The sequence below is a fragment of the Chiloscyllium plagiosum genome, chromosome 25 (assembly GCF_004010195.1).
Source record: "Chiloscyllium plagiosum isolate BGI_BamShark_2017 chromosome 25, ASM401019v2, whole genome shotgun sequence".
NCBI lineage: Eukaryota > Metazoa > Chordata > Chondrichthyes > Orectolobiformes > Hemiscylliidae > Chiloscyllium > Chiloscyllium plagiosum.
In genome coordinates this window covers 24,670,917-24,698,306 of record NC_057734.1, presented here as the reverse complement: position 1 = coordinate 24,698,306, position 27,390 = coordinate 24,670,917, and the positions used below count along the sequence as shown (strand labels likewise).

The 27,390-nt window shown below is 37.2% G+C and overlaps 1 protein-coding gene across 2 annotated transcripts in view; it reads left to right on the top strand.

Moving 5' to 3' along the window:
- Positions 1-18,235, top strand: part of LOC122562666 (sarcoplasmic/endoplasmic reticulum calcium ATPase 2) — a 93,175-nt gene extending 74,940 nt beyond the window's left edge. The window contains exons 15-21 of one of the 2 annotated variants that reach the window (XR_006315385.1): positions 1,034-1,254; positions 8,224-8,426; positions 9,307-9,392; positions 10,064-10,197; positions 11,443-11,560; positions 13,531-15,161; positions 17,448-18,235. Coding sequence is in view for 1 of the 2 variants with exons in the window: in XM_043715703.1 (XP_043571638.1) it covers positions 1,034-1,254; positions 8,224-8,426; positions 9,307-9,392; positions 10,064-10,197; positions 11,443-11,560; positions 13,531-13,651; positions 17,448-17,476 (912 nt within the window). In the remaining variant the exon portion in view is untranslated. The remainder of the gene's footprint in view (positions 1-1,033; positions 1,255-8,223; positions 8,427-9,306; positions 9,393-10,063; positions 10,198-11,442; positions 11,561-13,530; positions 15,162-17,447) is intronic. The other variant, XM_043715703.1, reaches the window with a different exon arrangement.
- The last annotated feature ends 9,155 nt before the right edge of the window (positions 18,236-27,390 follow it).

Genomic DNA, 27,390 nt, shown 5'->3' with positions numbered 1-27,390 from the left:
TTATATACTGTGCCACTTGTTTTAAGTTGCCTTCTTTACCCTCTGTATCAAATTCCAATTATTTTTAGATGTCTTAACTAATATGTAATTGTGGCTCAGTTGGTAGAACTCTCAATTAAGTCAGAATCTTCAGTTCAGATCCTACTCCAGGACTTGAGCCCAAAAATCTAGGCTGTCATTTCAGTGCATTACTGAGAGGTATCGCTGTTCTGGGTGTGATGTTAAAATGAGGGTGTTGCCTTCTCTTTTGGGTGGATGTAAAAGATTTCATACCACTATTACAAAAGAGCAGGGCCATTATCCCCAGTGTCTTTTAATAAACAATGATAAAATGTCTCATCTGGCCATATCATGTGCCAATTTGTGGGATTATATTGTGAGCAAATTGATTGACATATTTCCAGAATTGGCTGAAAAGTGCTATGTCAATGCAAATCTATCTTTTTGGTCACTCTACTTCATTATATGCACTAAAGAAATATCTACCCTTTGAGACACACAATAACTACTAATTGATCACCTGTCAGCCACAAGGACTGCAGCAGTTCAAGGAAGTAGCCCACCATCACCTAGAGGGCAATTTGGAATTGCTAATAAATGCTGGCCTCTCCAATGGCACCCATGTCCCATGAATTTAAAACTAAAATTAACATCTGGACAAGAATCCACTTGCAGTTGGTCGACTGCTGACTTGTACTAGTTAAAAAGATGTTGTGAAACTAAGTTTAAAATTTTCTTTAAAATTAAGATCTATTACACAGTACAGAATCCTTTACTCAAATTACTTTTAACTGTCACAAAACAGTCTCTAACCAAACAAATGAAAGCTATATATTTCTGTCCCTTGTTTGCTCAGATATTTTGCCCTTTTTTTGAGTATTTGATGTTCTTAGTCCCTATTCGAAACTGCCTTTAAATAGTCATTCATACTTGTGGTTTTTATGGTGAATGTTTTAATTTTAAAAATAAAATCCTGATTTTTTTTTTTCATATTCCAGTGTGGCATTCACCTGTTCCTTTTCCCCCTCATTAGACTGGTGATGGTGTGAATGATGCTCCTGCTCTGAAGAAGGCAGAGATTGGAATTGCCATGGGATCTGGTACAGCTGTCGCAAAATCTGCCTCTGAAATGGTACTAGCTGATGACAACTTCTCCACAATTGTAGCAGCAGTGGAGGAAGGCCGTGCTATCTACAACAATATGAAACAATTTATTCGCTACCTCATCTCTTCAAATGTTGGCGAAGTAGTCTGGTAAATAAGCATACATTCGTTCCCAGTTCTGATGAGTCATTGATCATAGAATTTTAGAATTTTATAGTACAGAAGGAGGCCATCCAGCCCTTCATGGCTGTACTGGTCCCTGAAAGAAATCCCCAGCTCATCCCACACTCCAGCTCTGTCTCTGTGGCCCTCTAAATTCAACACACTTCAAATGTATTTCCAGCTGTATATTTTTTTTAAAAACACACATGGAATCCGTCTCCACCACTCTCTCAGGCAACATGTTCTAAATTGTAGTAATTGAGTAAAGATGGTTTTCCTCATCTGACATTTTGGCTCCCTTCTGACTATCTTGAAATTAGATTAGATTACTTAATGTGGAAACAGGCCCTGCGGCCCAACAAGTCCACACCGACTCGCCGAAGCGCAACCCACCCAGACCCATTCCCCTACATTTACCCCTGCACCTAACACTACGGGCAATTTAGCATGGCCAATTCACCTAACCTGCACATCTTTGGACTGTGGGAGGAAACCGGAGCACCCGGAGGAAACCCACGCAGACACGGGGAGAATGTGCAAACTCCACACAGTCAGTTGCCTGAGGCGGGAATTGAATCCGGGTCTCTGGCGCTGTGAGGCAACAGTGCTAACCACTGTGCCACCGTGCCGCCCATTAATACTGAAGTACCACCCAGCAGGAGCAGAATATTCTTTACCCTGACAAAACTGTTCATAATTTGAACACCTCAGTAAGGTCACTTCTTGGTCATCTCTGCTCCAAGAGATTAAACCCAATTTCTCTAATCTTGCTTTGTATCTAAAATCTTTCAGTCCTGCTGTCATTCTAGTAAATCTCCTTTGCACTTCCTCAAAGAAGGTACCCAGATTTAAATATAATATTCCAAATGTGATCTGACCAATGATTTAGAAAGGTGTGGTATCACTTCCTTGCTTTTATACTCTATACCTCTATTTATAAATCCAAGGATCCTAAAGGCTGCTTAACTGTTTCAACACACTTGGTCATCTTCAAAGAACTATGCACTTGAACTCTCAGGTCGCTCTGCTCTTGTACTCCCTTCACAGTTGTACCACTTGAGCCTATATTATGCTTCCATGTTTCTTCTACCAAAATGCATTACCCCTCATTTCTCTGCATTGGAATTCATCTGCCATGTTTTGGCCAACTTGAGTGTCTCTCTGAAGTCGCTTAGCATCATCCTTACAATTTACTGTTCTCCCTAGCTTAATATCATTTTGCAAATTTGGAGATTTTGCCCTCCACAGCTATCTCCCAAACTGTCTAGATAAATCAACAAAAATAGGGCTCTCCACACTGATCTCTGGAGAACACCACTTTCAACTAGTCTCCAATCTGAGAAATGCCCATCTGTACCTACCCTGTTTCCTATCTTTTAACCAGCTTTCAATCCATGCTGCCAAGAACCCATCATTTCCCAAAATTTCTAATTTGTTAACCAACTTGCCTTCTAGCACTGTTTCAAACATTTTCTAGATTTCTGCAAATCCAAATATACAATATCCATAGCATTGCCCTCATCCACTGCCAGTGTCACTTTGTCAAAAGAATGGGGAAAAAACAGTGAGAAACAAGTAATTCAGCCAATTTATATGGGTCTTTAGAAAATAATGTTTGTGCAGTGTCTTGAATATTATTAGTATTTTGAAATCACCTTATTCATTTCCACTGAAGTCTCCAAGCTAATCATTTCAATTAGTCGGGATGAACTTAACTAGTTGTCATCTAGGATACTAGATTGAGAAGAGGGCCCAAGATGTCATTAACCAACGTCACTAAGCTGAATTCTCATCATATCATTCATCTTCTTTCTTATTATTATGCTGTTGCTGTATTAGTCATATTTCTATAATCAGTTCCATGCATTCATCAGTTACATGAATTCAACAATAGAGTGCAAGTCTGTAAAATGTTGTACTGAGGTTGGGTATTGCACTAGTTAGACCACACTTATAACTGTTGTTTTCATTACTAGGATTAAAAAGAACTTGGAGTGAGAAATTTACATTTAACAGCAATGTTTAAGAAAGAGCTTTAGTGTCTGCATATTTTTCAATTTTCAATGATGTAAACTCAAGACCTTCCTTGAGTCATCCTGGTGAGGCAAGATGTACATTTAAAACTCCCCTCTGGAAAAAAATTCAGATGGTGTATTATTTCAAATGTGGACTGAGCAAAATAATGTTCACTGAAAAGAATCACAGGTGTTAGAAAGATAGTTGGAATGGTAGACTTAGAAATTTGGAACACGTGTCATTAGCTGGAACTTAAATTGCTTTCAATCTTTCACCTAGATTTATTTTTGTTTATTCAGCCCAGATCCTCTTCTGCCATTTTCTCAGTAATCAAGCACTCTGTTAGATTTTATAATTTTAAATTTAAACATATAAGCCTTTACACCTCACCTGGTTATTGTTGATACTTGCATTCCTTTTGGATGACTTTTAGTGCCGCCTTCCAAGACCCAGTCATTTTTGTCTGTGAGCTTTGAAGTACTTTACTATGTGACTGTGGGAAGTATCACTCCCAAGCTGTTCCTTACTTATATCCAAATATATTCTCATCAAAAGCAGACATGCGAAAGAGGCCAAGAATGGAGCCTTACTTGACTTATCTGATTCTACCACTCTCCATCAGAATAACATTACAACATTACAATTAATTAGAGCAATCAGTTAATTTGACCTGTACCCAGCTGCAAACTGGGGGCCACTAGGCCTGGCTGTGATTTTTGGTTAAATTTAATAGGTCATTCGGGAAGCATTATTTCACACATCGTTGTGTTGAACTACATCTGCCAATGATTGTGTAAGGGATCTAAATTTTTCTCAATCCAATTGCATTATTCATCATTATTTTTCAGCTTATGCTTTTAGTTAATGAGTCTTGCTTTTAATATATTAATTCCAGTCCTCTCTGATTAAAACTGAGATTAAAATTCGTAGCTTTGAAGTTTAAAAGTGTCTTCATAAATATGCCTAGAAGTTTTTGACCATCTGTATATTACACAACAGTAGCATATTATTCCCATTTCACCTTTTTGAACAAATATTGCATACATACTGAATTGCTACACAGTTAAAAATCTCTCAATACCAGGTTATAGTCCAACAGGTTTAATTGGAAGCACTAACTTTCAGAGAGCTGCTCCAGGTGGTTGTGGAGTATAAGATTGTAAGACACACAATTTATAGCAAAAGTTTACAGTGTGATGTATTTGAAATCATACTCACATTCTCAAGTGAGAATGTAACTTTTAAGAGTTTTTCAATTTATATATGAAAGAACTGAAACCAACATGGTCATTCTAACAGATGAGAGACTAACAAACAATCCAGGTCTTTTTCAATATATAATTTCAGTTACATCACACTGAAATCTTTTGCTATAAATGCTGTGTCTTACAATCTTATACTCCACAACCACCTGATGAAGGAGCGGTGCTCCGTAAGCTAGTGTTTCCAATTAAACCTGTTGGACTACAACCTGGTGTTGTGATTTTTAACTTTGTACACCCCAGTCCAACACCAGCATCTCCAAATCATGGCTACAGATAGTGAAATTCTTTACCATTCTGAATCCTTACTTTGACCCATCTGCTGCAGAAACGCTCATCCTTGTATTTCTACTTCTAGCCTTTGAATATTCGAGCTGTCTCCTGTATTCCCCTTGCCAAATCTTTCACTTTTTTAAAAATTGGAGCTCATCCAAAATTCTATTATCTATATTACTAACTCTCGCACTAAGTTCAGCTCACCTATTGTCCCTTGTGATCACTGATCTGAAGTGCCTCTCAGTTTGCCAACACCTTCAATTTAAAGTCAGCATGCTTGTGTTCAAATCTCTTTATGGCTTTTCAATTCTCTTTCTCTCCCAACTTTTAAAGAAGCTCTTATGTTATGAGCACACTGGCTTTTTGAGCATCCCCCACCATTGGCTCTTGTCTTTTTTGTTTCAGTTTTAGATTTACCTCTGTTGATCCACATGACCCTTATATTTTGATCTAACTGTTTTTCCATTTTGAGTATATCCACTTTGAATTCTCATCTCCTTTAAGAATTTGCTGAGTAACCAATTTGTTTGCCTTTTCCACCCAATAAATTTGAACTGTATTCTTTTTGGCTCTTTCTGCTCTAGTGCTCTTTCGTTGTTTGGTTTCACTTTAAACTAATCATGTTAATGGCATTGTTTCCAAACTATTCTACCTACTCTTATTACTTTCTGCATTTCATTTCCCATAAGTAAATCAGATAGTGTTTCTTCTTTGTGCTAATGTGGTAGTTTAGGGTGAATTGGTTGAATTCTGAGGAGACGCTTCGACTGCTTACAATACCTTTTCACATTTCGTTCTATATTTGAAGTCAAATGTGTTGTCATTTTTTTTGTTTTGTAAATCTCATCTGATTTTCCTGTCTCCTCTACATTTGCACTCCAAGAAATTGTCACTCTTTATTGTTCCTCTGCTCCATTTCGTTGAAGAGCTACAACTCCAGTGCATTCCACTGTTCTAGTGCAGTTCCTCATTTTGCCAAATAATGATTTGAAGACAAACTTACATAATGCTGATTGTTTTGCTTGGCTGGATTCCAAATTGCAGCATCAGAAATGGAAAGGGACTTAAATATTAGCGATTTTTGAGCAGATTTGTCACTCGGGTTGATATATGTTAGCTCGAAGATTTGTTTTCAGACGTTGCTGCCATACAAGGTTACATCAGTGAATGTCTCCAGTGAAGTGCTGGTGGTATGACCCCCTCTGTATTTTGGCTACTTAAGGTGGTTGATGTCATTTCTTTTTTTTCAAGGGAAGGTAGATAGGGTCTATATTAATGTTTATTGATGGAGTTCTGGTTAGAATGCCATGCCTCTAAGAATTCTCGTTCAAGTCTTTGTTTTGCCTGTCCTAAGATGTGTATTATCCCAAAGTGGTGTCCTCCTTTGTCTGTACATATAGAAACTAGTGACAGTGGGTTGTGTCTTTTGGTGGCCAGTTGGTGTTCATGTATCCTGGAGGCATGTTTCCTGCTAGTTTGTCTGATGTGTGTTTTTTTTTAACAATTCTTGCATGGTAGCTTGTAAATAACAGCATTAGTTTTGCTGGTAGTACCTAATGGATCCTTTAGGTTCATTAGACGTTGTTTGAGTAGTCTGGAAGTCATTTCTAATATGTCTTTGTAAGGTAACCTGACTATAGTTTTTGGTTGCATTTGTAAGGTAACCTGACTATAGTTTTTGGTTGCATTGTGTCTGCTTGTTTTGGCTTGTTTCTGAGGAATCAATGGTTTGTGTTTATTGAAAACGTTGTATAGATATTTTTCTTCTTTTTGATTGTTCTTGGGTGCTGCAATGTGATGTAGCTCGTTGAAATAATGTCTTGATGCAGCTCAGTTTGTGGGTGTTGGGGTGATTGCTTCTGAAGTTAAGTATTTGGTCTGTTGTTTTTCTGTAGATGTTAGATGCTGGTTTGAAGCTGTCTGTTAACTATATGTTCAACTGTCACGTTTAGGAATGGGAGTCATTTTCCTCCTCTTGTGAATTTTATGCCCATCAGGATATTGTTGACGTTGTAGGTTTCCTCTAATTTGTCCCATTTTGTGAGGAGACGTATAGCTTCCGCTATATTACTATGTGATCACCAATATCAGGGCTCATAGCAGAAGCAATAATGCAGAGACTTGAACAAGCTGCCCTCCCATTTATCCAACCAGCTACGTAAATGACACCTTTGCTATCCCAAAATGGAACAAATTAGAGGAAACACACAGCAATGAAATCCTGATAGGCATAAAATTCACAAGAGGAGGAGAATGGCAACAGACCCCCATTCCGAGACATGACAGTTTGAATGTACAGTTAAGAAAGCTTCAAACCAGCATCTATAGAAAAACAGCAAAAATAGACCAACTACTTAAGAAGCAATCGTTCCAACATCCACAAACCGAGGTGCATCAAGACATTATTTCAACAAGCTACATCACACTGCAGCACCGGAGAACTACAAAAAACAGAAGAAAAGTATCTATACAACGTTTTCAAGAAAAATGGGTACCCAATAAGCACACACTGATTCCTCAAACAAGCCCAAACAAGCAGACACAACATAACCAAAAACTGCATCCACATTACCTTACATCAAAGACATATCAGAAATGACTTCCAGACTAATCAGACCCCTTGGCATCATGGTTAGCCCTCAAACCTATCGACATACTTAAATAGCAACTGATGAACCTAAAGAATTCATTAGATACTACCAGCAAAACTAACGTTATTTACAAGATACATGCAAGAACTTTTTTTTTAAAAAAAGTCACATCTGAAAAACTTAGCAGGAAACTTGCCACCAGGACACGTGAACACCAACTGGCCGCTAAAAGACATGACCATCACTAGACACAAACAAAAGAAACTATCACTAGTTTCTATACATACAGACAAAGAAGGACACCATTTTGACTGGGGCAACACACATCCGAGGACAGGTGAAAAAAAGACATGCACGAGAATTCATTAGAGGCATGGCATTCCAACCAGAACTCCATCAATGTAGAGCCTATCTATCTTCCCGCGGAGAAAAAACAGAAATGACGTTAAGAAACCAGGATCTATAAATAGTGGTGGGGCGTACCACCCGCACTTCACCAGAGACTCACTGATCATGATACCGAGTATGGTGATGAAACATATGACAACAAACTTGCAAGCTCGGTGAGCTAATTTAATTACTTAAATATTGTATTCATCTTTTTGAAAGTCATTACAAACAGGATAAAAATCCATTTAAATTGCAGTTATTCTGCTGAGCTATTCTGTCACACAGAAGTGTGAATCTTTCAAGCAGCCATATTTCCTTCGGGAATGTATCTTTTGCCTGAATTGAGAGCAGGAATGTTGCATGTAGTATATGTAGCACTAATAGAAAATATAACTGTTTCTTTTTCCTCCAACCTCCCTCAGCATTTTCCTGACAGCAGCTTTAGGCTTCCCTGAGGCTTTGATACCTGTGCAGCTCCTGTGGGTGAATTTGGTGACAGATGGATTGCCTGCCACAGCACTAGGTTTTAATCCGCCTGATCTGGACATAATGGACAAACCACCTCGCAGTCCTAAGGAACCCTTGATCAGTGGCTGGCTCTTCTTCCGCTATATGGCTATTGGATGTGAGTATACATTAGAGTTGGCAAAGCTTTGCCATTAACCAGTATGGACTTTCAGGATTCTTCAGCCATCTTTGGATTTAATTGTGACCGTGGCCTGTATTGATGGGCATTCCTTACCTTACTATAAACTTAAACAACTTAGTGTGAGAAGTCTCGAGTGCTATTTTACTTTTTAAAAAGAAAATGCATTTTTTTATGCATTTGAAGCTCATCATTTGGTTAGGTTCTAGTCTTTCACTTGATTTCTAATTTTTAAAAAATATCTTTTAAATCTGTCTAGTTATGAACAGAATATAATAGTCACTGTCTTCTGCAGTAGGGATGATGTCTGGGAAATTATTTTTAGACTTGTCACTTGACATATGCTTTAATTGCCACATTTCTTCAGTGACTTCAGGGGAATTAGTAGATTAATTCAGTGCAGGTTCCCTGGCAATGTGAAAAGAACACCCTGCATATTTTTGTTCATGTGTTCAAGTAACTAATGTGATTTTGTCAGTTTTGGATGACTGAGCAACTCTGGCTGCACATAATCAGACCTGTTTATCTCTCCGTGTGCATTTAGCAACCAAGTAACTTTTAATGTGACAATTACCCTTAATCAAAGGGATGGATTCTGGATATCATAATGTAAGCAGGCTATCATCACTGAATTGTTAAGTACAGAAGGTCATTCAGCCCATGTCTACAAGTAACTCTCTAAGCAATCACTTGTGCCATTTTCCAGTTTTCTCCTCATAATTCTGCAGATGTTTTCTTTCCAATAAAATATATCTCTGACCTCACTGCCTTCCCTAAGCTATTTACTGGACCATAGCTTAAGCTTCAATCTTGTATCCCTAAAGGAATAAAAATAATTTATTGTTTGATCCATTTTCAGGTTATGTAGGAGCTGCTACGGTTGGTGCTGCTGCTTGGTGGTTCATAGCTGCTGAAGATGGACCCAGAGTAACTTATTACCAGCTGGTAATATTTCATTCAGTTATATTTTTAACATGAAAGCATTTCTTTGTACTCCATTCTGAAAGGCTAACATTGCAAATCACACATTTATCCTTTGATGATTAAAATGCAAATGTAATGTTGGGCAATCAAGTGAAACTGATTTGTGCAGAGCTGTCTTGCAACTATGTCAATTACTTGATTTTATGTGTGAAGTTTAGTGATCTAAATCCAAACCAGGTAATGGTTTCTCCTATGAAATACATCTTGAGATTTTAAGATTCCGTTCCTCCTTTGTTACTGAAGTTGGTGAATCCTTAGTATCTGTCCTGATAACTAGCCAATACCTCACCTAAGTAGCCCATTAGCTTGTAAATGGTGACCTCCTTGCAGCTGTGGAGCATATCAAAGTTGAATTTCATTTTTATCACTGTCCTGTTTCCATTCTTCTGGGCTAATCACAAGGTAACAATTGGATGCCTGATTTTTCTGCTTCAAGCCTTGGGAGATGAGATCAATATGCCTATGGTTGCATTCAACTACCTCTAGCTGTGCGTCCAGATTAAATCTGGAACTTTTACCTCTTTTTGGAAAAGTACTGCATGGCACCATGCATTCACCCACTGAACAGTTATAAAACTCTTTAAAATCTTATGTTTATAATTAATGTCTGTATATTTTGTCTGTTTCTACAGAGCCATTTCTTACAATGTAATCCAGAAAACCCAGATTTTGAAGATGTTGACTGCGAAGTATTTGAATCGCCTTATCCAATGACTATGGCACTCTCTGTCCTGGTGACCATCGAGATGTGTAATGCTCTTAACAGGTTAGAAACACTAGCCTTGAAATGTTAGGCTTTCTACTTGTAATTACTACTGTGTGAACAGAAATATTCGCTAATAATTCAAGTGTATACATGTTGTACGGAGGCATATGTTTGAGCAATGGATTTGTAGATCATGCTGTAGGTGCTCATTGTTGCCCAATGCTTATTCATAAAGTTAAAATGATAATAATTATCATGAATGTGCATACAAATACACAAATTAGGAGCAGGAGTAGATCATTTGGTCCTTCGAGCCTGCTCCGCTATTCATCAAGAACATGACTAATTCTACATTCCCATTTAGCCCAAAAGATCCCTCCCTCCACTTATTTTTGAGGGTGTACCTTATTTTTAGTAAATTTGTATGGGATATGGCACTCTAAAGTGTCAATGTTTGAATGCACACGCTATTATTATGACTTGTGATGAACATACTCTACCCAATTTTTATATGGAAATCAATTCACATACTAAATGTTTAAAGTAGTCATCTAATTGCCTAGTCCATGCCAGCTTGGAGTAGAAATAATGTCCTCTTCAATTTCATTTACAATGTAATACTTTAAAGGGTTACTGTTGAAGCTTGTAAATTTTCTTTTTTGTGAGGTGGGTGTACATGATTTATCATAATTATAGCAATAAGTGCTAATTCATCCTCACTACAATTATCCACTGTTGTAGCTTTACATTTATTTCCAAAGGTCAATGGCAGCGTCATTCTGTTTGTTTCTGCAAACATTTGATAGCAAAACCGGAAAGATGAGTCAATTTTTGCATTTCTTGTGCACTTCCAGCAACTAGCACCCGAATGACACTGACAAAAATCTTCAGATATGTAGAGATCTTTGCAACAGACTAAGGAAGAAGTTAGTCTGTTAATCAGAAGATGATACATTCACCCTAAAACAGCCTTCAGTTTTTTATGGCAGCTGAAACTTCATGCCTTCAGTGTTTAATTTCTATGGAAAAAAAAACAAGTCAGATTGCTGGAAATACTTAACAGGTCAGGCAATATATAAGAGAATTAGAAACTATGTTGACAAAAGTTAATCAACCAGAAATACTAATTGTGTCTTTCTGAAAATGCCTGATCAGCTGAGTGTTTCCAACATTTTCAATTTTGCTTCAGATTTCCAAAATCTGCATTATTTTGCTTTTTTTTCATGGATTTGTTTCACTTGGGGTTAATGTGATCAAAATGAGAGAATTGCTTTTAGTACCAACTTGTTTACTTTTATCTTTCAGTTTATCAGAGAACCAGTCATTGTTGAAAATGCCACCTTGGGAAAATGTCTGGTTATTGGGTTCAATTTGCCTGTCAATGTCTCTTCACTTCCTCATCTTATACGTGGAACCACTACCGGTCAGTCACATTACCTGCTTTGTCCTATATTCTAGGATGTTTTCATTTCACTGTAGAATGCATCTGACCATTTTTAAGTCCATGATGTTCTGGAATTCTGTGATTAATTCTACTGACCACTATTTCCTAAATTAGATTACAATATCTTTATTCAAGCTATTTTACGTAAGGCTGGATTGATTTACTGAGGGCATTTTCCCCACAACCCAGCAAGAATATTCTCCCCACCATAACTGGCTAGCAGTCTATTGGGTTAAATTTACTATGCTAATATATTTGAATGCTGGCATCTCCCACCACCTTTTCAATTAGCAAGGCAGTGATATGCGGTCCTTAATTAGGCATCGGTTTCCCATTTATGGACCCCTCAAAGAGATGCTTCAGGTTTCCCACTTCTCCAGATTATGATGGAGGCATGCAGGCAGTGAGTATGACACCCTAATTTGTGATGTGGAGGTCCCAGTGTTGGACTAGGGTGGGCAAGGTCAGAAATCACATGACATCTGGTTAGTCCAACAGGTTGCTTTGGAATTGCAAGCTTTTGGAGTGCTGCCCCCTTTGTTAGGTGAAGTAACTTGTGGGCCTCCCTGCCCATGGGGAAAACACAAAATTTAGTCCGTAAAACCTTTGCTGTACATGTCATGAAAATAATCACTTTAATTGCCAGTATTAACTTGCCATCCTTCTCTAAATGCTACAGTGTTTCTCTTCCTGTTTATTCAGTTCCCATCTAATATGGGATAACTTGGCTACAATATCCAGCAAGAAAATAATAATTTTACTTTTTCTCTTGAATGTATTCATGTTTGTTGTAAACTTTTCCCCACTTGTTACTTCTTCCTGATAAGGGAAAATTTTCTTTTATTTCTAGTCATCTCGAGCCCTTTGACATTTTTGAGCACTTGTATTTAATTATGATCCCTTTCTATAATCTTGCCAAGTTCTAGATAAATACATTACTAGTTCAGAGCCATTTGTAAGAAATATATTGTGCATTCCTTGGAATCAACATTTTCTCTGATTTTGATAATCTCTCAAATTTAGTGTGACCCTTGTCTTTGATTCACATTCTGATACATGATACATAAGACATAAATCACATCTGTGTTTTTAATTAGTTTTTTTCCTTACTTGCAGTCACTTTGTTTTAATGTAAATGTTGAGGCAATATTGATCAGTCATTAGCTGGCTCATTTAACTTGATTAGTTCGTTACTCCAGTTCCAACCAAGTCTCTTCCAGGCACAAGTCTGCATGATGCTCAAGCTTTGACAATATTTTGTACTATGTCCTTTGCTTCAAAGTTACATGAACTACGGGATATAAATATTTTCCTCTCATCATATGGAGAACATGGTAGTTCTTTATATGAAAATCTTCAATCTCCGATTCTGTTCTTCTGTCTCCTAGTTTAATTTTCTCAGTTCCTCCAGAAGCAGTGTTGTAACCTCTGTCACAGTAACCAGTTGTTAAACATTTAATGTTGTGATAACCCTGTGTGGAGAAATAAAAACTTCATTCTTCTTAAATTACATTTTTTTTTTGGGTCAACCAGTATAAGGCATGTTTTATTATTTATCCCCTTGCTCTCTACCATAATACTTTATTGATCTGAATTCAATTTCTCCTCAAAAATAATTTCATGTCGCCATGTAGAAGTGTCCCAGTTATTCAAGCTGTTGTCCATGGCAATTAACTTCTCCTTTCATTTAGTTTTAGGAATTTGAGAAGACGAAGTGTGAAAATCCTGTGTTATCAGGATTGTATTAATAGGTGTGACTTTAAAAATAAAAATAAGCTAATAAAATGGATTCATTTGGGTCTATCTTGTAATTTTGTTTTCCTGCATAACTAGAGTTGCTGAAAGAGAAAGTTGATTTTTGTTTTGAAATTGATTCATTCTGTAAGTCACTTAAAAACAAAATGTCTCCATTGTGACTAAAACAGATTTTATTTTTTTTCTCTTTGCAGCTCATCTTCCAAATTACACCTTTGGATGTAACACAGTGGCTGATGGTGCTGAAAATCTCTCTACCGGTCATTCTGCTGGATGAGACACTCAAATTTATTGCTCGTAACTACCTTGAAGCGGGTAAAGAGTATACTCTGCCTAGTGACAAACTGTGTGGTTTCTCAGCATGTACAGAGGGGATTTCCTGGCCTTTTGTGCTCATTTCTGTACCCCTGGTTTTCTGGCTTTACAGTACAGACACTAATTTTGCTGAAATGTTCTGGTCTTGACTGAAATAGAGCTGTCGTTGGCATAGTGAAGACATGGCATTTGATTAACTTCAACCAAAATTTTTATCATTTAAACACATGATTCCAAGAGTCTGTTTCTGCTGAATTTCATATGAACCCATATATGGATGAAGTTAATATTTTTTTTTCCTGAACTCCAGAAAGAAACAGGATTGATTTTTACACAATTAAAAAAACTTTTAAAAAAAAAAGCTGTGCATTGGTGTGTACAGAGATTAATACTATTTTCTGCAAAATTTTGTTTTTGTAGATGAAAAGGCATGTATAGATATGTTCTGCTTACTAATTTGTTCATCTTTTTGTGTATAAATTGAGAACTAATGAGTTGACGGATGTATTTTTTTTGGGCTAAAAATGGAATACTAGAGAATGTTAAATTCTTTGGAAATTTGAGGAAAAAAATGCACGGTGTGTCACTGCATGGCGACTTTCATTGGGGTCTATTTTAGACTTTATTTTGTTCCTTCTGTAAATGGTTTTTAGTTCAGGACTCCATTATTTTCTGCACTCAGCAGAGTATTGCTACCTCAACTACCTTTTTACTTTTACTTCTTGTATTCATTCTGTGTTCTTAACTCTGTCATGTTTACAGTCCAACCTTGTTTGAGGTATGCTAATTACTGCCTGTGCAGAACACTCCACTTTCCTCAGTCCACACCCAGTATCGCTGTTTGTCCCCAATGAATTAAATGGTATTTATTTAAAATGCTGATTTGTATTTTGTTGTAACAGTCTTGATGGGATTCTTTTACTTATTTTGCCAGTTCCATCTTGGATGTTCTACATCAGGGTTAATTCACATGAGTCAATAAAATGTTTTAGACGAACAGAGAGGAAATTCTCAATGTCTCTCTTTTTACCAGGATGGCTCATGTAGATTCTTCAAATGCAATACAAAAAAAGCCCTGCAGTTTAAATTGTTTTTAGATCTTATTTGTTAGATTCTTTTAGTTGTCACACAAACTCAGCCAAGGTTTGAAGAACTATTTATTACTCACATGTATTTGAAAACACTTAAGTAGCTGAAAGCCAATTGTTACTTTTAGATGCTAATGCTGAGCACAAACATGCAACAAAGATATTTTAAAACTAGAAAATTTAAGGTGCAAGCTGTAAGTAGCACATTACCAAATACTCATTTGACATAATGTATAGAACTAAAAGTAAATTTTAACAAATTATCATACTAACTGTTTACAATTATAATAATCTAAATGTTGGGTAATAGTGTTCTAAAGCATGTTTTCTAAAGTGACATTTTAAGTGAGGTGATTTTTACATGTGTTAACAAACCTAACAATGGTGTTTTCTTCAATGCCTTCCAAAATTCATCATCTAAAGTGAGTATATTTACACTTTGTAATTGCCTAATTCCAGTTCTGGATGTTAGACACACATTGAGTTTAGTCCAGGATTCTGGTATGTTAGATCAACACGCATTTTTGTGGATCTGTCAAAACTTGCAAGATTTTTGTTTTTGAAGTTTAATTTCCCCCCTTGCTGCTTAACCTTCATTCTGGTAATACTGAACATTTCAGGAAATATGCCCTTTTTCTAGTTTTAAATATAACTGGAAATATCATCTAAAATTTTGAAATTCCAAAATTAAGTTGTAACATTGTACTTTTTGAGTCTATAAATGACCATTGTATCTGAATCCTGGATCAGACTGCTTAAAGCATGCTTGGACAATAACACTTTGCTTTCATACACCTTTAATCCAGATGAAGAAATTAAATGAAAGCAGTTGAGATTCTTTTACCAATTAAAAAATATATTGTGTAGGTGTTTTTCATTTTAAAGTAGATAATATTACAGTACATCCTCAAGATTTTTATCTCAACATTTCAAAAGGGAACAGACTTCAGCTGCTTTCAGCACTAAGTAATCTGTATCATGGCATGTTCACTCAATGACTCACGTTATTTACATTAGCCTTGTCTGAGGCCATCTATAATACTGTTGACTGGTCGTGCCCTTGTCAAATACTGTTATATCCATGCTTGTATTTGCTGAGGTGTGGCCAAGTGTACATGTGAGGTTTTGAAGGATTGACAGTGGCATTTAATCTTGCTTAAGGCTATTGCTGAATGCCATCTGCATCATTTGACAGTAAGACTGTCCTATTGACACTTGGGGATGTATTTCATGAGTTACACTTGTCAACACTTCTGGTCTGTTGGCCAATTGTTAACTCATTTCAGAACATTTATTCAAAGACACCATTTCTCAGATCTGTTATTTGTTTCATAAAAACAATTAAATGCATGCACTTTTTTTCTTATTTGCTGGGCTTTATTCCATTTGTGAAGAAAGAAAGGGTATTCTTCTAGTTTCATCTGAGTTTCTAATTTTATACCTTATTATTCAGTTTGGTCAAATTTAAATGATCTGCTTAAGTTTTCTCCATTCTAATTTAAAAAGAAAATCCCCTTTCCTGCAGTAAAAGTGGGTGACCAATGGAAAAAATGGTCGTGTAATAAAATTGACTGCTACTGAGAGACTATAGCTGGAAATATATCGAACAACCATAAATAATTAATATTGTCGAAGTATACTGAAGTGTAAAGGATCTGCCCATGTTAATACCATCATTGTGAATTTGCATTGGACTGATCATGTTGGCTTATCCAGTTTATCCAATAGCCAAATAAACCAGGATTACTTCTAGTTTAATTCCTACTTGGCTCTGATCTCAGATCTGGAGAAATCAGATGCTGCAGTCGCCATAGGGTGTGACAACCAGCCAGATTCAGTGATGCTGGATGTAGGGGTATGTATCAGATTTTCTCATGGCAGAGACCGTATTGATTATTGAAGCTTGCATTTAAATTTGTACTCGGGTGCGTTATTGGAGGATGAGTGCCATAACTAAATTTGCACCCAAGGGATTTCACCATTCAGAAGAGAACATTTTAAAGAAAATGGCTATGGCAGCTCACTACTAAAACATAGGATAGAGCTAGAATTCAGATTGGTGATTTTCCACCTGCCAGTTGATATTTTAGATTACAGTAACTTGTACAAGGAATTCTCGCAGAAAGAGCAAGATGGCTCGGCAATGAAGGTAGTGGTACAGCAGCTGAGCAGATGGCTTTCAGTAGATTGGCTACATGTGTCCGAAAAGTAAAAATGTTGGTGAGGAAAGGGCGTGCGCACAATTCGGCAATTCTGAAAGGCAAAGTCATGGAAAAATTGGCATGATAAAAATTAACTAAAGCGTGTCCCTTTTTCCAGGGGGTAGGGATAAAAACAGAACTGTTTACAAATTGGTGCCAATAGACTGTCATTCTTTTCCCCCCACACTTTTTTAACAAAGTGCATGTTTCATTCACTTTTTTATTGTTCCTTTTAAAACCAATCTGGTATGTAGTATCTATCTGTAGCACTATTGCTTTAAGTGTTTACAAAACAAAAGTCTGTTTTAAAGAAATGCGGTTCCTATTCCTCAGAATCCTTAATATCCTCTGGAAGTACTTTCTGTTACTATCAACAAGCAGTGTCCAGCACTCTGCTCTTTCTTTTCTGGAGCAGATTGTTTAATTTGGATATTCTGTTACTTTATTTTTTAAAAAAGCCACTGTTATTTTATCAACCAACTAATTTTTCTTTTCCTTTCTTAACAGTTATGGATGATGAAGAGGAGAACAAGTAATTCCCTTAACAATTTTCAGAAAACTAAGGTTCTTTTGTTATTGCGTGCATGTGTGTTTTTAAGCACAACTACCAAGACCATTGCATGTATAATGTGCAACAATAGTATGCTATTTGGAAGAAGTGTGTTTAAAATTAGGACTTCAGAGAAACTGTACATTTGTGCAATATATCCTCGTGAACTTTACAGTACTCCGGAGAGGTCAGGTTCTTTGCTGAAGAGATAAGTGTCACCATCTGTTGCGGACCTACATCTCTAAGATTTCATTTGAATTTATAAATTGTACATTATGAAAATGCATGCCTTCTGTTTAAGTAACAGAATCTGTGTATTGGGTCAACAAGACAAAGAACTACTTTATAAAAATGGCTGTGTACAAAATGCAATTATATTTATGAAAAACTTAGATGAAAGGTACAAATCCTGAATGTAAATTACATGTAGGTTGACAATTTCATTAATTCAATGTATTTTTTTCTAAGGAAAGTTTTTTTTTCTCTCTTTGGTGTGAGATAAAATGAGAGAATTTCCTCTTGCACTGTAACTTAACTATTTTAAGTTGTAGTGCATTAACACAAGCATTGGCACAATAAGAAAATTGCGATGCAAATTTGAAAAGAACCTGTCAGTTCTCAGAAAGCAGCATGCTTAATGTTGAAAACCTGTAAATAAGATCTTATGTTTATTTCAGTGATGACATTGTAACATGCAGATTTCATAAATTCAGGCAAATAAAGTTACTCCACATTACATCCTCTATTTAAGTGCAACCTTAAGTCTGTTCACGCAGTGAAATTTTAAATTTTGCTTTTTGTGGTACAGGAAGGATTGGAATCATTTTAAGTAGCTGTTCCTCGCATGAGAAATAAGAATTATGCTCATAGACATATTTAACTCTGGCACTGAGAATGTAATGTAGTTCAATAAAAGTAACCCTGAAAACTTTTCACCTAATTCTTTTAAAATTGGTTCAGGTTTTTATTTTTAATGAGAACGCCTCTAAGTTTGTACAAGTTTTATTAAAATATACAGCAATTATGTTACTTCACTGTTATTCTGTAACCTGATCGCTTGAGGAAAAAATTGAGATAATACAGGATGTTGTACTGTATGCTGCCTAAGAGATATTTGGATAGAGACCGGGTTCCAATAACCTACAGGCCTTGAATTTTGACTTATTCTTTCCTCGTTGTGTTTCCATCTCAATCTGCTTTGAAAGCAACTGGTGTCACTTTCCCTCAACTTGTAGCTGCTTCATCAGAATGATAATTTATGTGAAACTCGATTGCGAAGAGTGCTCATAGGTAGAAGCAAACACAATGCTAGAGAGTTTGGTAAGTCTGACAGCATCTGTGGACAGAGTGGCAGAGTTAATGTTTTGAGTTTCAAACTGTTGTGAAGAAGTTATTAAGCTCAAAATGTTATCTTTTTCTCTGCTCAGCTGCTGCCAGACCTTTTGGGTTTCTCCAGCATTCTTTGTTTGTTTCAGTTTTCCAGCATCTGCAGTATTTTGCCTTTACATAGGGAGAAGCCATCAACTCAGTTTAACTTGAGGAATAAGTTAAGAGTGTACACTAAACAAATTTTTATTTTTGTCCTGGTAAATTATTATGCTAATTCTGGTCTAAAGCAGGACTGAACATTCATAGTAGTTTTGTTCAAGATACAGTTCATGAGCTATTTAGTGTTCTTCTATGTTCTTTACATTTAGTGTCATAGACATGTACAGCACAGAAACAGATCCTTCGGTATAACTCATCCACGCCAACCAGATAACCTAACCTAACCTAGTCCCATTTGCAAACACTTGGCTCATTTCCCTCAAAACCAGTTCTATGCATATACCCATCCAGATGCCTTTTAAATGCTGCAATTATACCAGACTTATATATGGAATGATCTTCAGGCAGATCATTCCATATATGTACCACCACCTGGTGGAAAAAGTTGTCCCTTTTACATCTTTCCTCTCTCACCCTAAACCTATGCCTTCTAATTCTGGACTCACCCACCCCAGGGAAGAGACCTTGTCTATTTATCCTATCCATTCCCCTCCGATTTTATAATCCTCTATAAGGTCACCCCTCAGCCTCCGACTCTCCAGCTCAAATTCTTTAACCCTGGCAACATCCTTGTAAATCTTTTCTGAACCCTTTCAAGTTTTACAACATCGTTCCAATAGGAAGGAGAACAGAATTGCATGCAATATTCCAACAGTGGCCAAACCAATGTCCTGTACAGCTGCAACATAACCTCCCAACTCCTGTACTCCATACTCTGACCAGTAGAGGAAAGCACAGCAAACACTACCTTCACTATCCTATCTATCTATGACTCTATTTTCAAGTAACTATGAACATGCACTCCAAGGTCTCTTTGTTCAGCAACACTTGCCAGCACCTTACCATTAAGTGTATATGTGTCCTGCCTGGATTTGCTTTTCCAAAATGCAGTACCATGTATTTATCTAAATTAAACTCCATCTGCCACTTCTCAAGCCCACTGCCCCATTTAATCAAGATTCTATTGTACTCTGAGGTAACCAGCTTCTCTGTCCACTACACTTCCAATTTTGGTGTCACCTGCAAATCCAAATCATTTATATAAAAGACGAAAAGCCGTAGACTCAGCATCAATCCTTGTGGCACACCACTGGTTCCAGGCCTCCAGTCAGAAAAGCAACCCTCCACCACCACCCTCTGTCTTCTACCTTTGAGCCAGTTCTGTATCTAAATGGCTAGTTCTCCCTGTATTCCATGTAATCTAACCTTGATAACCAGAGTCCCATGAGGAACCTTGTTGAAAGCCTTACTGAAGTCCATATATATCCACTGGTTTGCCCTCATCACTTTTCTTTGTTATTTCTTAAAAAAACTCAGTCAAGTTCATGAGACATGATTTGCCATGCACAAAGCCATGTTGACTATCCCTAATCAGTCCTTGCCTTTCCAAATACATGTAAATCCTGTCTCTCAGGATTCCTTCCAACAACTTGCCCGCCACTGATGTCGGACTCTGAGGTCTATAGTTCCTTGGCTTTTTCTCAGCACCTTCTTAAATAGTGGCACCGTGTTAGCCAACCTCCAGTCTTCCGGCCCCTCACCTGTGACTACCAATGATTAAATTTACCCTTATCCAATGTCTCAATCACAATATTACAAGGAACTTTACTACTTGACTTTTTGACAAAGAGCATCAGATCCTGTTGTCTGCTTCTGACTTATAAAATTTGTAGTTTTCAGGACTGCTGATATGTAACATGCCTTATTATGCATCTCTATTTTTTCTGTCCATATTTTTAAGTTGCATCAAATCTCTTGTCAGTCACTTTTTTCTGTTGTCACATCTATCACTCCCCGTACCGAACAAGTCCTGTTTCCTCTGATTCATGTCTCTTGTGTATCTCAACCATATCCCAAAATCTATCCCTACATTCTGAAGCTGTGCTATTAGCTGTAAGAGCCCCACACTTCCTAAAACAGGTATTTGATTTTTGAGGCTTGCAATTTATTAACCTTTTCAGAAAAATCTAAGAATTGGTGGTAAAGGCTTATTACAGGGAGTACCGTGTAGGGGCCTATTACAGGGAGTACAGCTGTTACAATTTAGTCAAATTCTATAGCAACCGTTCCTGCCTTGGAGCTCATAATCCCAAACTTCCACCTCACGACCCCACTAAGGTATGGACCCACATTTTGGGAAACCCTAATCTAAACTACTTCGCCTTCACATTTTCACTCTTTTGAAGACAATCATCTAACTCTTTTGACTCTGCTTTTGGTCACCATTCCTTTAATCCTATTTATCATGGACTTGCCCTTCTGGCCCTCCAAATTGCTTGTTTGTGCTGCCTTTATATTTCAGAGCCTCATGCTCTAGTGTTCTATTTATTGAGACCAGGGATTGAGAAGTGACTGATTCATCCTACACTCAGGATATCAGATGTGGTTGGATTTAGGTTTCAAATCATACCATTGGAATTGTAGAAGGTGACTATCCATTCCAGTAACAGTAGTTCTCTCCAACAAGATGTTTTCTAGAAATTCCACTCGGAATTTATTTGCAACAGTATGTTGTAGAATAGTGCTCTTCTACGCACTAAGTAGACTATCTTAATTTTTGATCTGAGGACTCTTGAGAGATGCAATTGTGCTGTCCGAAGGTGAGAATTGGAGTTGCAATGCTGTATTTGAAGCATGTAATGCAATGGGGTATGTTGACTGTTACATAGAATGTAAATGCAGAATATGTTCTGAAGACATTTCTGGACTGTAAAATGTGTATCAAAATGCAAAATGTATTCCATTTAAAATCCGCTGTGCAATGATAGTTGGAAGATACAAGTGGAATCCTTTAATTTGGACCAATTTTGTAAGCAAGTTTGGCTTTAGGCAATGGTATCCTGAAATATTGCATCCAGAAAGATTACATTGAACCTGTGTTGCATGTTGCAAATAGTTTGTGACATCCTTTTAATGAATTTTGAGCTGAAACTGAAAATTTTCTTTAAATTGAATGTAATAGGACATTTTCACCCAAATGTACAGTATTGGTGACAGCTATTGAGTTGCTAATTGTCGATCAGATTCCTCATTGTGCAACATTAATTATCCTTTTCCTATTTCACTACCAGATGTGTGAAAAGAATCTCAAAACCTTGTCTCAATCTGTTAATTCCAACCTGGAAATAGTTTTCTACTCCTGCTCAAAAATGAGAGAGAGAAGCAGGGCATTTGGTTTAAGGTGTTGAGAATCGTTTCATTTTGAATTTAGGTCAACCATATTTGAACTTTTTTCATTTTCTGTTAACTATTCAATGTCTTGGGTTAACATTGCACTTAAATTTAGGAATTGTATATTTTAAAGTCTCTTAGTAATGAGTGGAGTCCAGTGTTGCCTGTACTATCACCTTCAACTCAAAATTGAAATTTATATTGAATCATCTGCCTGCATTTATAACATGAAAAAGCACTTAGTTTCAGCTGAAGCACAGCCCACTTGCATGTATGAAACCTTGGTGAGTCACTGAATATCTATCGCACACTAAAGTTTTATTTTGAATTGATGGGTGGTGGTTGATAAATTATTAGTCAAGTAACTTGATAAGGTTATGTGCATATTATTTGGTTTAAGCTATTCATTTATGTATTTGTATGTGATTACATTTCAGATGTTTCATCCCAAGGTTTCATTTCTTTTACACCAAATTAGTTTATAGAATGTGACACAAACTGCATATTTGTTATCCATCCCTAATGACCCTTGTACATGATGAAGAGCTGCTGACTTCAATTGCTGTGATGAAGGAATTCCTGCAATGCTAGGGAGCTCCAGGATTTGAACTAGCAACAATAAAGGAATGGTGATGTATTTCTAATCAGGTTAAAATCTTGGGAGTGGCAGTGTTCCCATGCACCTGCTATTCTCGTCCTTGCTGGCAAAGTGAGTGTTTTGGAAGTTGCTGTCAAAGGAACTTCGCTGAGGACTGTTGCATTTACTGTGCTGCAAGGAATGAATATTTCATATCCTAGATTAGGTGCAGTGTGTCTAATTTGGGTTCCAGCATTTAGTTTTTTTTTGTCTCTAACTTCTCCACCACCTGATGCTGCCTGGCTTGCTGTGTTCTTCCAGCCTCCTGCTTGTCTACGTTAGGTGCCAATGAAGCAGACTGAATTCAACTGAATAGTATTGAGGCTCATGAGCAGTTTTGAAACTGCGCACACTAGAGTAAGGTACAGGTGTAGTCCATTTTATAATCACCAAGATACAAATTACATGCACTGCATTTCTGTATATGTTGTACAAAATTCATCATTGTTTTAAAAAATAGTTTCATGTATTTGACATTTAGTGGTTTCTCTCCAGGTGCTGCCAGAACTGTTGTGTATTTCCAGGATTTTCTGTTATTTCAGATTGCCAGCAACCTGTTTTTTTTTTGTCACTGTCATATGTGACTGTATAATAAATCTTTGCAGAGCCTAGCTTCCTTTCAGTTCCATGGATTTTCTTATTTAAGGCACTTTGACATTTTTTTTTTCTGTATTCACTTGAGACATGGGCATTTATTGCATGTCCCATAAGTCAATGTTCTCATCTGGATCTTGGATTTGATGTCAATCTTGAGTCAGGAATATTACTCCATGACTGACCTCACAAATGACTGAACAATAGTTTGCCTTATGGCATTTGTTTTTGAGGTTAGGAGCACCTTCATCTTGTGTTTTTTTTTAATTAGGTCATGGAATGTGAACATTGCTGGTTAGGTTAGCATCTACTAACCTTTGTGGTGAGCTGCCACTTTGAACTGCTGAAGGTACATCTGGTGCTGTTAGAAAGGGAATTCCTTTATTTTGATGTCACAACTGAAGTAAAAGTGATATAATTCCAAGTCAGGATGGTGTATAGCTTGGAGAGGAATTTGCAATACATATTATATATTTCAGCATTTTGGCATTGTGTAAATATCTTCTAATATGTATACTGCTTCAAGAGAATGTGCCTTACCAAATGGAACAAACTATATTGGTGTATGTACCAGCTATCATTAATTATTAACAAACTATATTTAAAAGAAAATCTTCTTACAAGCTATTTCTCAAATACTTCATCAAATAGCAGACAAAGAGGAGACAAATGAATTTGCCTCCAGTAGAAATTATTGGAACAATTATTGTGGATTTTTAAAGTTACTCTAACTACTCTATGAATAAACCTAATAATGCTGCATTGAAGATAATTTGCATCAACTTAACTGTTTGCCATTTACTCTATTACACCATATGCTGTCCCCAAAAACACATTTATTTGAATCCTACAGGAGTGTTCCAGTCCATTCCAAACCCTTAGACTTGCACTGTTTTGCTGCACTGTTGTCACTTCTGTTTATCCTTTGTCCTATTAATAGAGTCATCGAGATGTACAGCACGGAAACCGACCCTTCGGTCCAACCTGGTGATGCCGACCAGATATCCCAACCCAATCTAGCCTGTAACATTCCATAGCTGTTTAAAATTGAAAGTAGATAAATTAGTTCACTGATCATAGATTTAAAATTACAAAGCAAAGTGGAAAGTGAACTGAAGCAGTCCAATTTTGAATACAATTCTTCAGCCTCCAATTCAATGTGATGTTTAAACAAGGTATGGAGGAGCGCTTACCTTACAGTCTGAACTATTAAGGAACAATATATTGAAGGATAAACCTAATAGTTGCAGTCCAGTCAGATTAATGTCAGCTTTTAGTCAATAATTTGAGACCAAAATCAAGGTCATACTTTGTGTTAGTTATCTATAAAGTATAGACCTAATACTGATCCCTGAGGAACATGGCTATATTCTTACATCCAGTTAGGAAAAAAACAACCACTAACTATCCTCCACTTTCTGGCCCGTAGCCAATTTGATTAATTATTATTTTGTTTGGACAATTATGGGCTAGTAAATTAGCATGTGAAGCACAGGATTTTTAAAGGCACTTGGCTGCATGGACACAATCCTTTGCAAGTGATAGGGCAGATTGAGAAGACTTGTTTATAATCAAAGTTAAGATTTTCATCTTTTATTAAGAGGCACTGACTAGAAAAGCAAGGAAGTTATGTGAAACCCAACCTCTGTTGAAATAGTGTTCAATTTGGCACAGCATAATTTAAGAATGTCATCACTTTGAGTAGAGTCCAGCTGAGAGATTTTTAGGAATGATTACTAGAGATGAGAGACTGCAGAGATATGGAATAGCTGGGACTGTACTCTGAGTAAGAAGATTTTGTATCTGACAAATATGGAGAGAGAATAGAGGTATTCAAGATGAGAATGCTTTTGCTAGAGTAGATGAGGATTAATTATTTGCAGTAGTGGAAGGTTCTACAACCAGAGGGGATGTAGGTTTAAGGTGATTGGCAAAAGTACCAGAGGGAACAAATGATGAATGTGTTGAATGAAGTGATTTGTAATGGTCTGGGATGCATTTCCTGAAATGGTTATGGAAGCAGATTAAGTATAACTTTTAAGTGAATTAAACAAATACTTGGAAGGGCATCATAATATGACACTGTAGTATAAAAAGTCTCCAATCTTCTACTCTACGTTCTCAGCTGGACAGTCAGCTAGTCAGTCAGTCAGTCAGTCAACTATATGTACATATGTAAAATCTTAAACATAACATTCAGGCCAAACATGTAAGTCTGAGATGTTACATTGGTATACATGGTTGTAAATAAACATCCAGATATCTGATTCAATATAAACTTGATTCTGAGAGAGATGTGGAAGCTTATGCCAAAACTTGATGCTGAAGTCTGATTAAAATGATTAGATTAGATTCCCTACAGTGTGGAAACAGGCCCTTTGGCCCAACAAGTCCACACCGACCTGCCAAAGAGTAACTCACCCAGACCCATTCCCCTACATTTACCCCTGCCTAATGAACCTAGCACTATGGACAGTTTAGTACGGCCAATTCACCCTAACCTGCACATCTTTTTGGACTGAGAGGAAACTGGACACTGGGAGAACGTGCAAACTCCACATAGACAGTGGCCCAAAGTGGGAATCGAACCCGGGTCCCTTGTGCTGTGAGGCAGCAGTGCTAACCACAGCCATTGTGCTGTCCCAGTCATTATTTTCCTAACAGTCACCTGTTATATATCCAGTTTTGTTTAACAATGCAGACTGAAGGCTGCAGCTGAACTAAAGAAAGAATTGAGTTATCTCTTCCCACCACCCACCCACCCCCCACCCCCAGTTTTTAAAATCAAGAAGCCACAGCTGAATTGACTTTTTTTTAAGAAAGGGACTTTTAAAAGGTGCTGTAAAGGGCAGGAGAGTTTCTGTCCACAGATGCTGTCAGACCTGTTGAGTGCCTCCAGTATTGTTTGTTTCCAATTTCCAGCATTTTGCTTTATTATGTAAATTGGGCAGAGCAGCATTGGAATGAAGCAAATGACAGGATGTGTCACCTCAGTTGTTAGAGCTTCTAACAATTGGCAAAATGACACTAGCAAAGACTTGGGCTGAAATCACTGGAAAACATTGCAAGAGAGAATACTTTAATTAAAGGGAAGTATAAAATATAGACCCAATGTATGGTTAAACTTAATTGGGAAGAGTGCAGCAATAATCGAGCTTCACTATTTCAAAACCACATGTTAAATAACTAATTAAACCACTGAGATGATCATTTGCCTAACTGACTGCTAGTCAGGACAGAAGCCATTTGGACCAGGTTAACTGGAAAATAACTCAAATCTGTTCACAATAAATAGTCATCTTTTATGCAATTTAAATTGTACTGAACATTTTTTTAAAAATCCCAAATGTGTGCATACATTCACAAATAAGACTGGCAGTGGGGAAAGATCGGGCAACAAATTCTGCAGTTCAGAAATCTAGATCATGAGTTACTTTTCGCAATCCTTTTGATTTTAGCAATCCTAACATGATTTCTGAAGACTGCGTTAGGGAGCTGGAGCTGGATGAGCTTTGGATCATTTAGGAAGCTGAGGGGGTAATAGGGGTTATAAGGATGTAGTCACACTTAAGTTACAGGATAAAGGTAGCTGAGTGACTGTCAGGAGAAGGGAATAGGTGGTCAGTGTGGGGATTCCCTGTGATCGTTCCCCTCAATAAGTATACTAATTTGGACATGCCCGGGAAAAGCCACAGTGACCAGGTCTCTGGCAGATGGGAGATTCTGTGGTCATGAGCAAGACTTCTGGATGGTATGTTGCCTTCTGGGTACCAGGGTCAGGGATGTCTGATAGTCTAAGGATTCTTAAGTGGGAAGGTGAGCAGCCAGGAGTCATTGTACACATCGGTACCAATGATATAGTTAGGAAAATGGATGAAGCTAAAAGGTAGGATGAGCAAAGTAGTAATCTCAGAATTGCTACCGGTGCCACAGGCTAGTGAGGCTAGGAA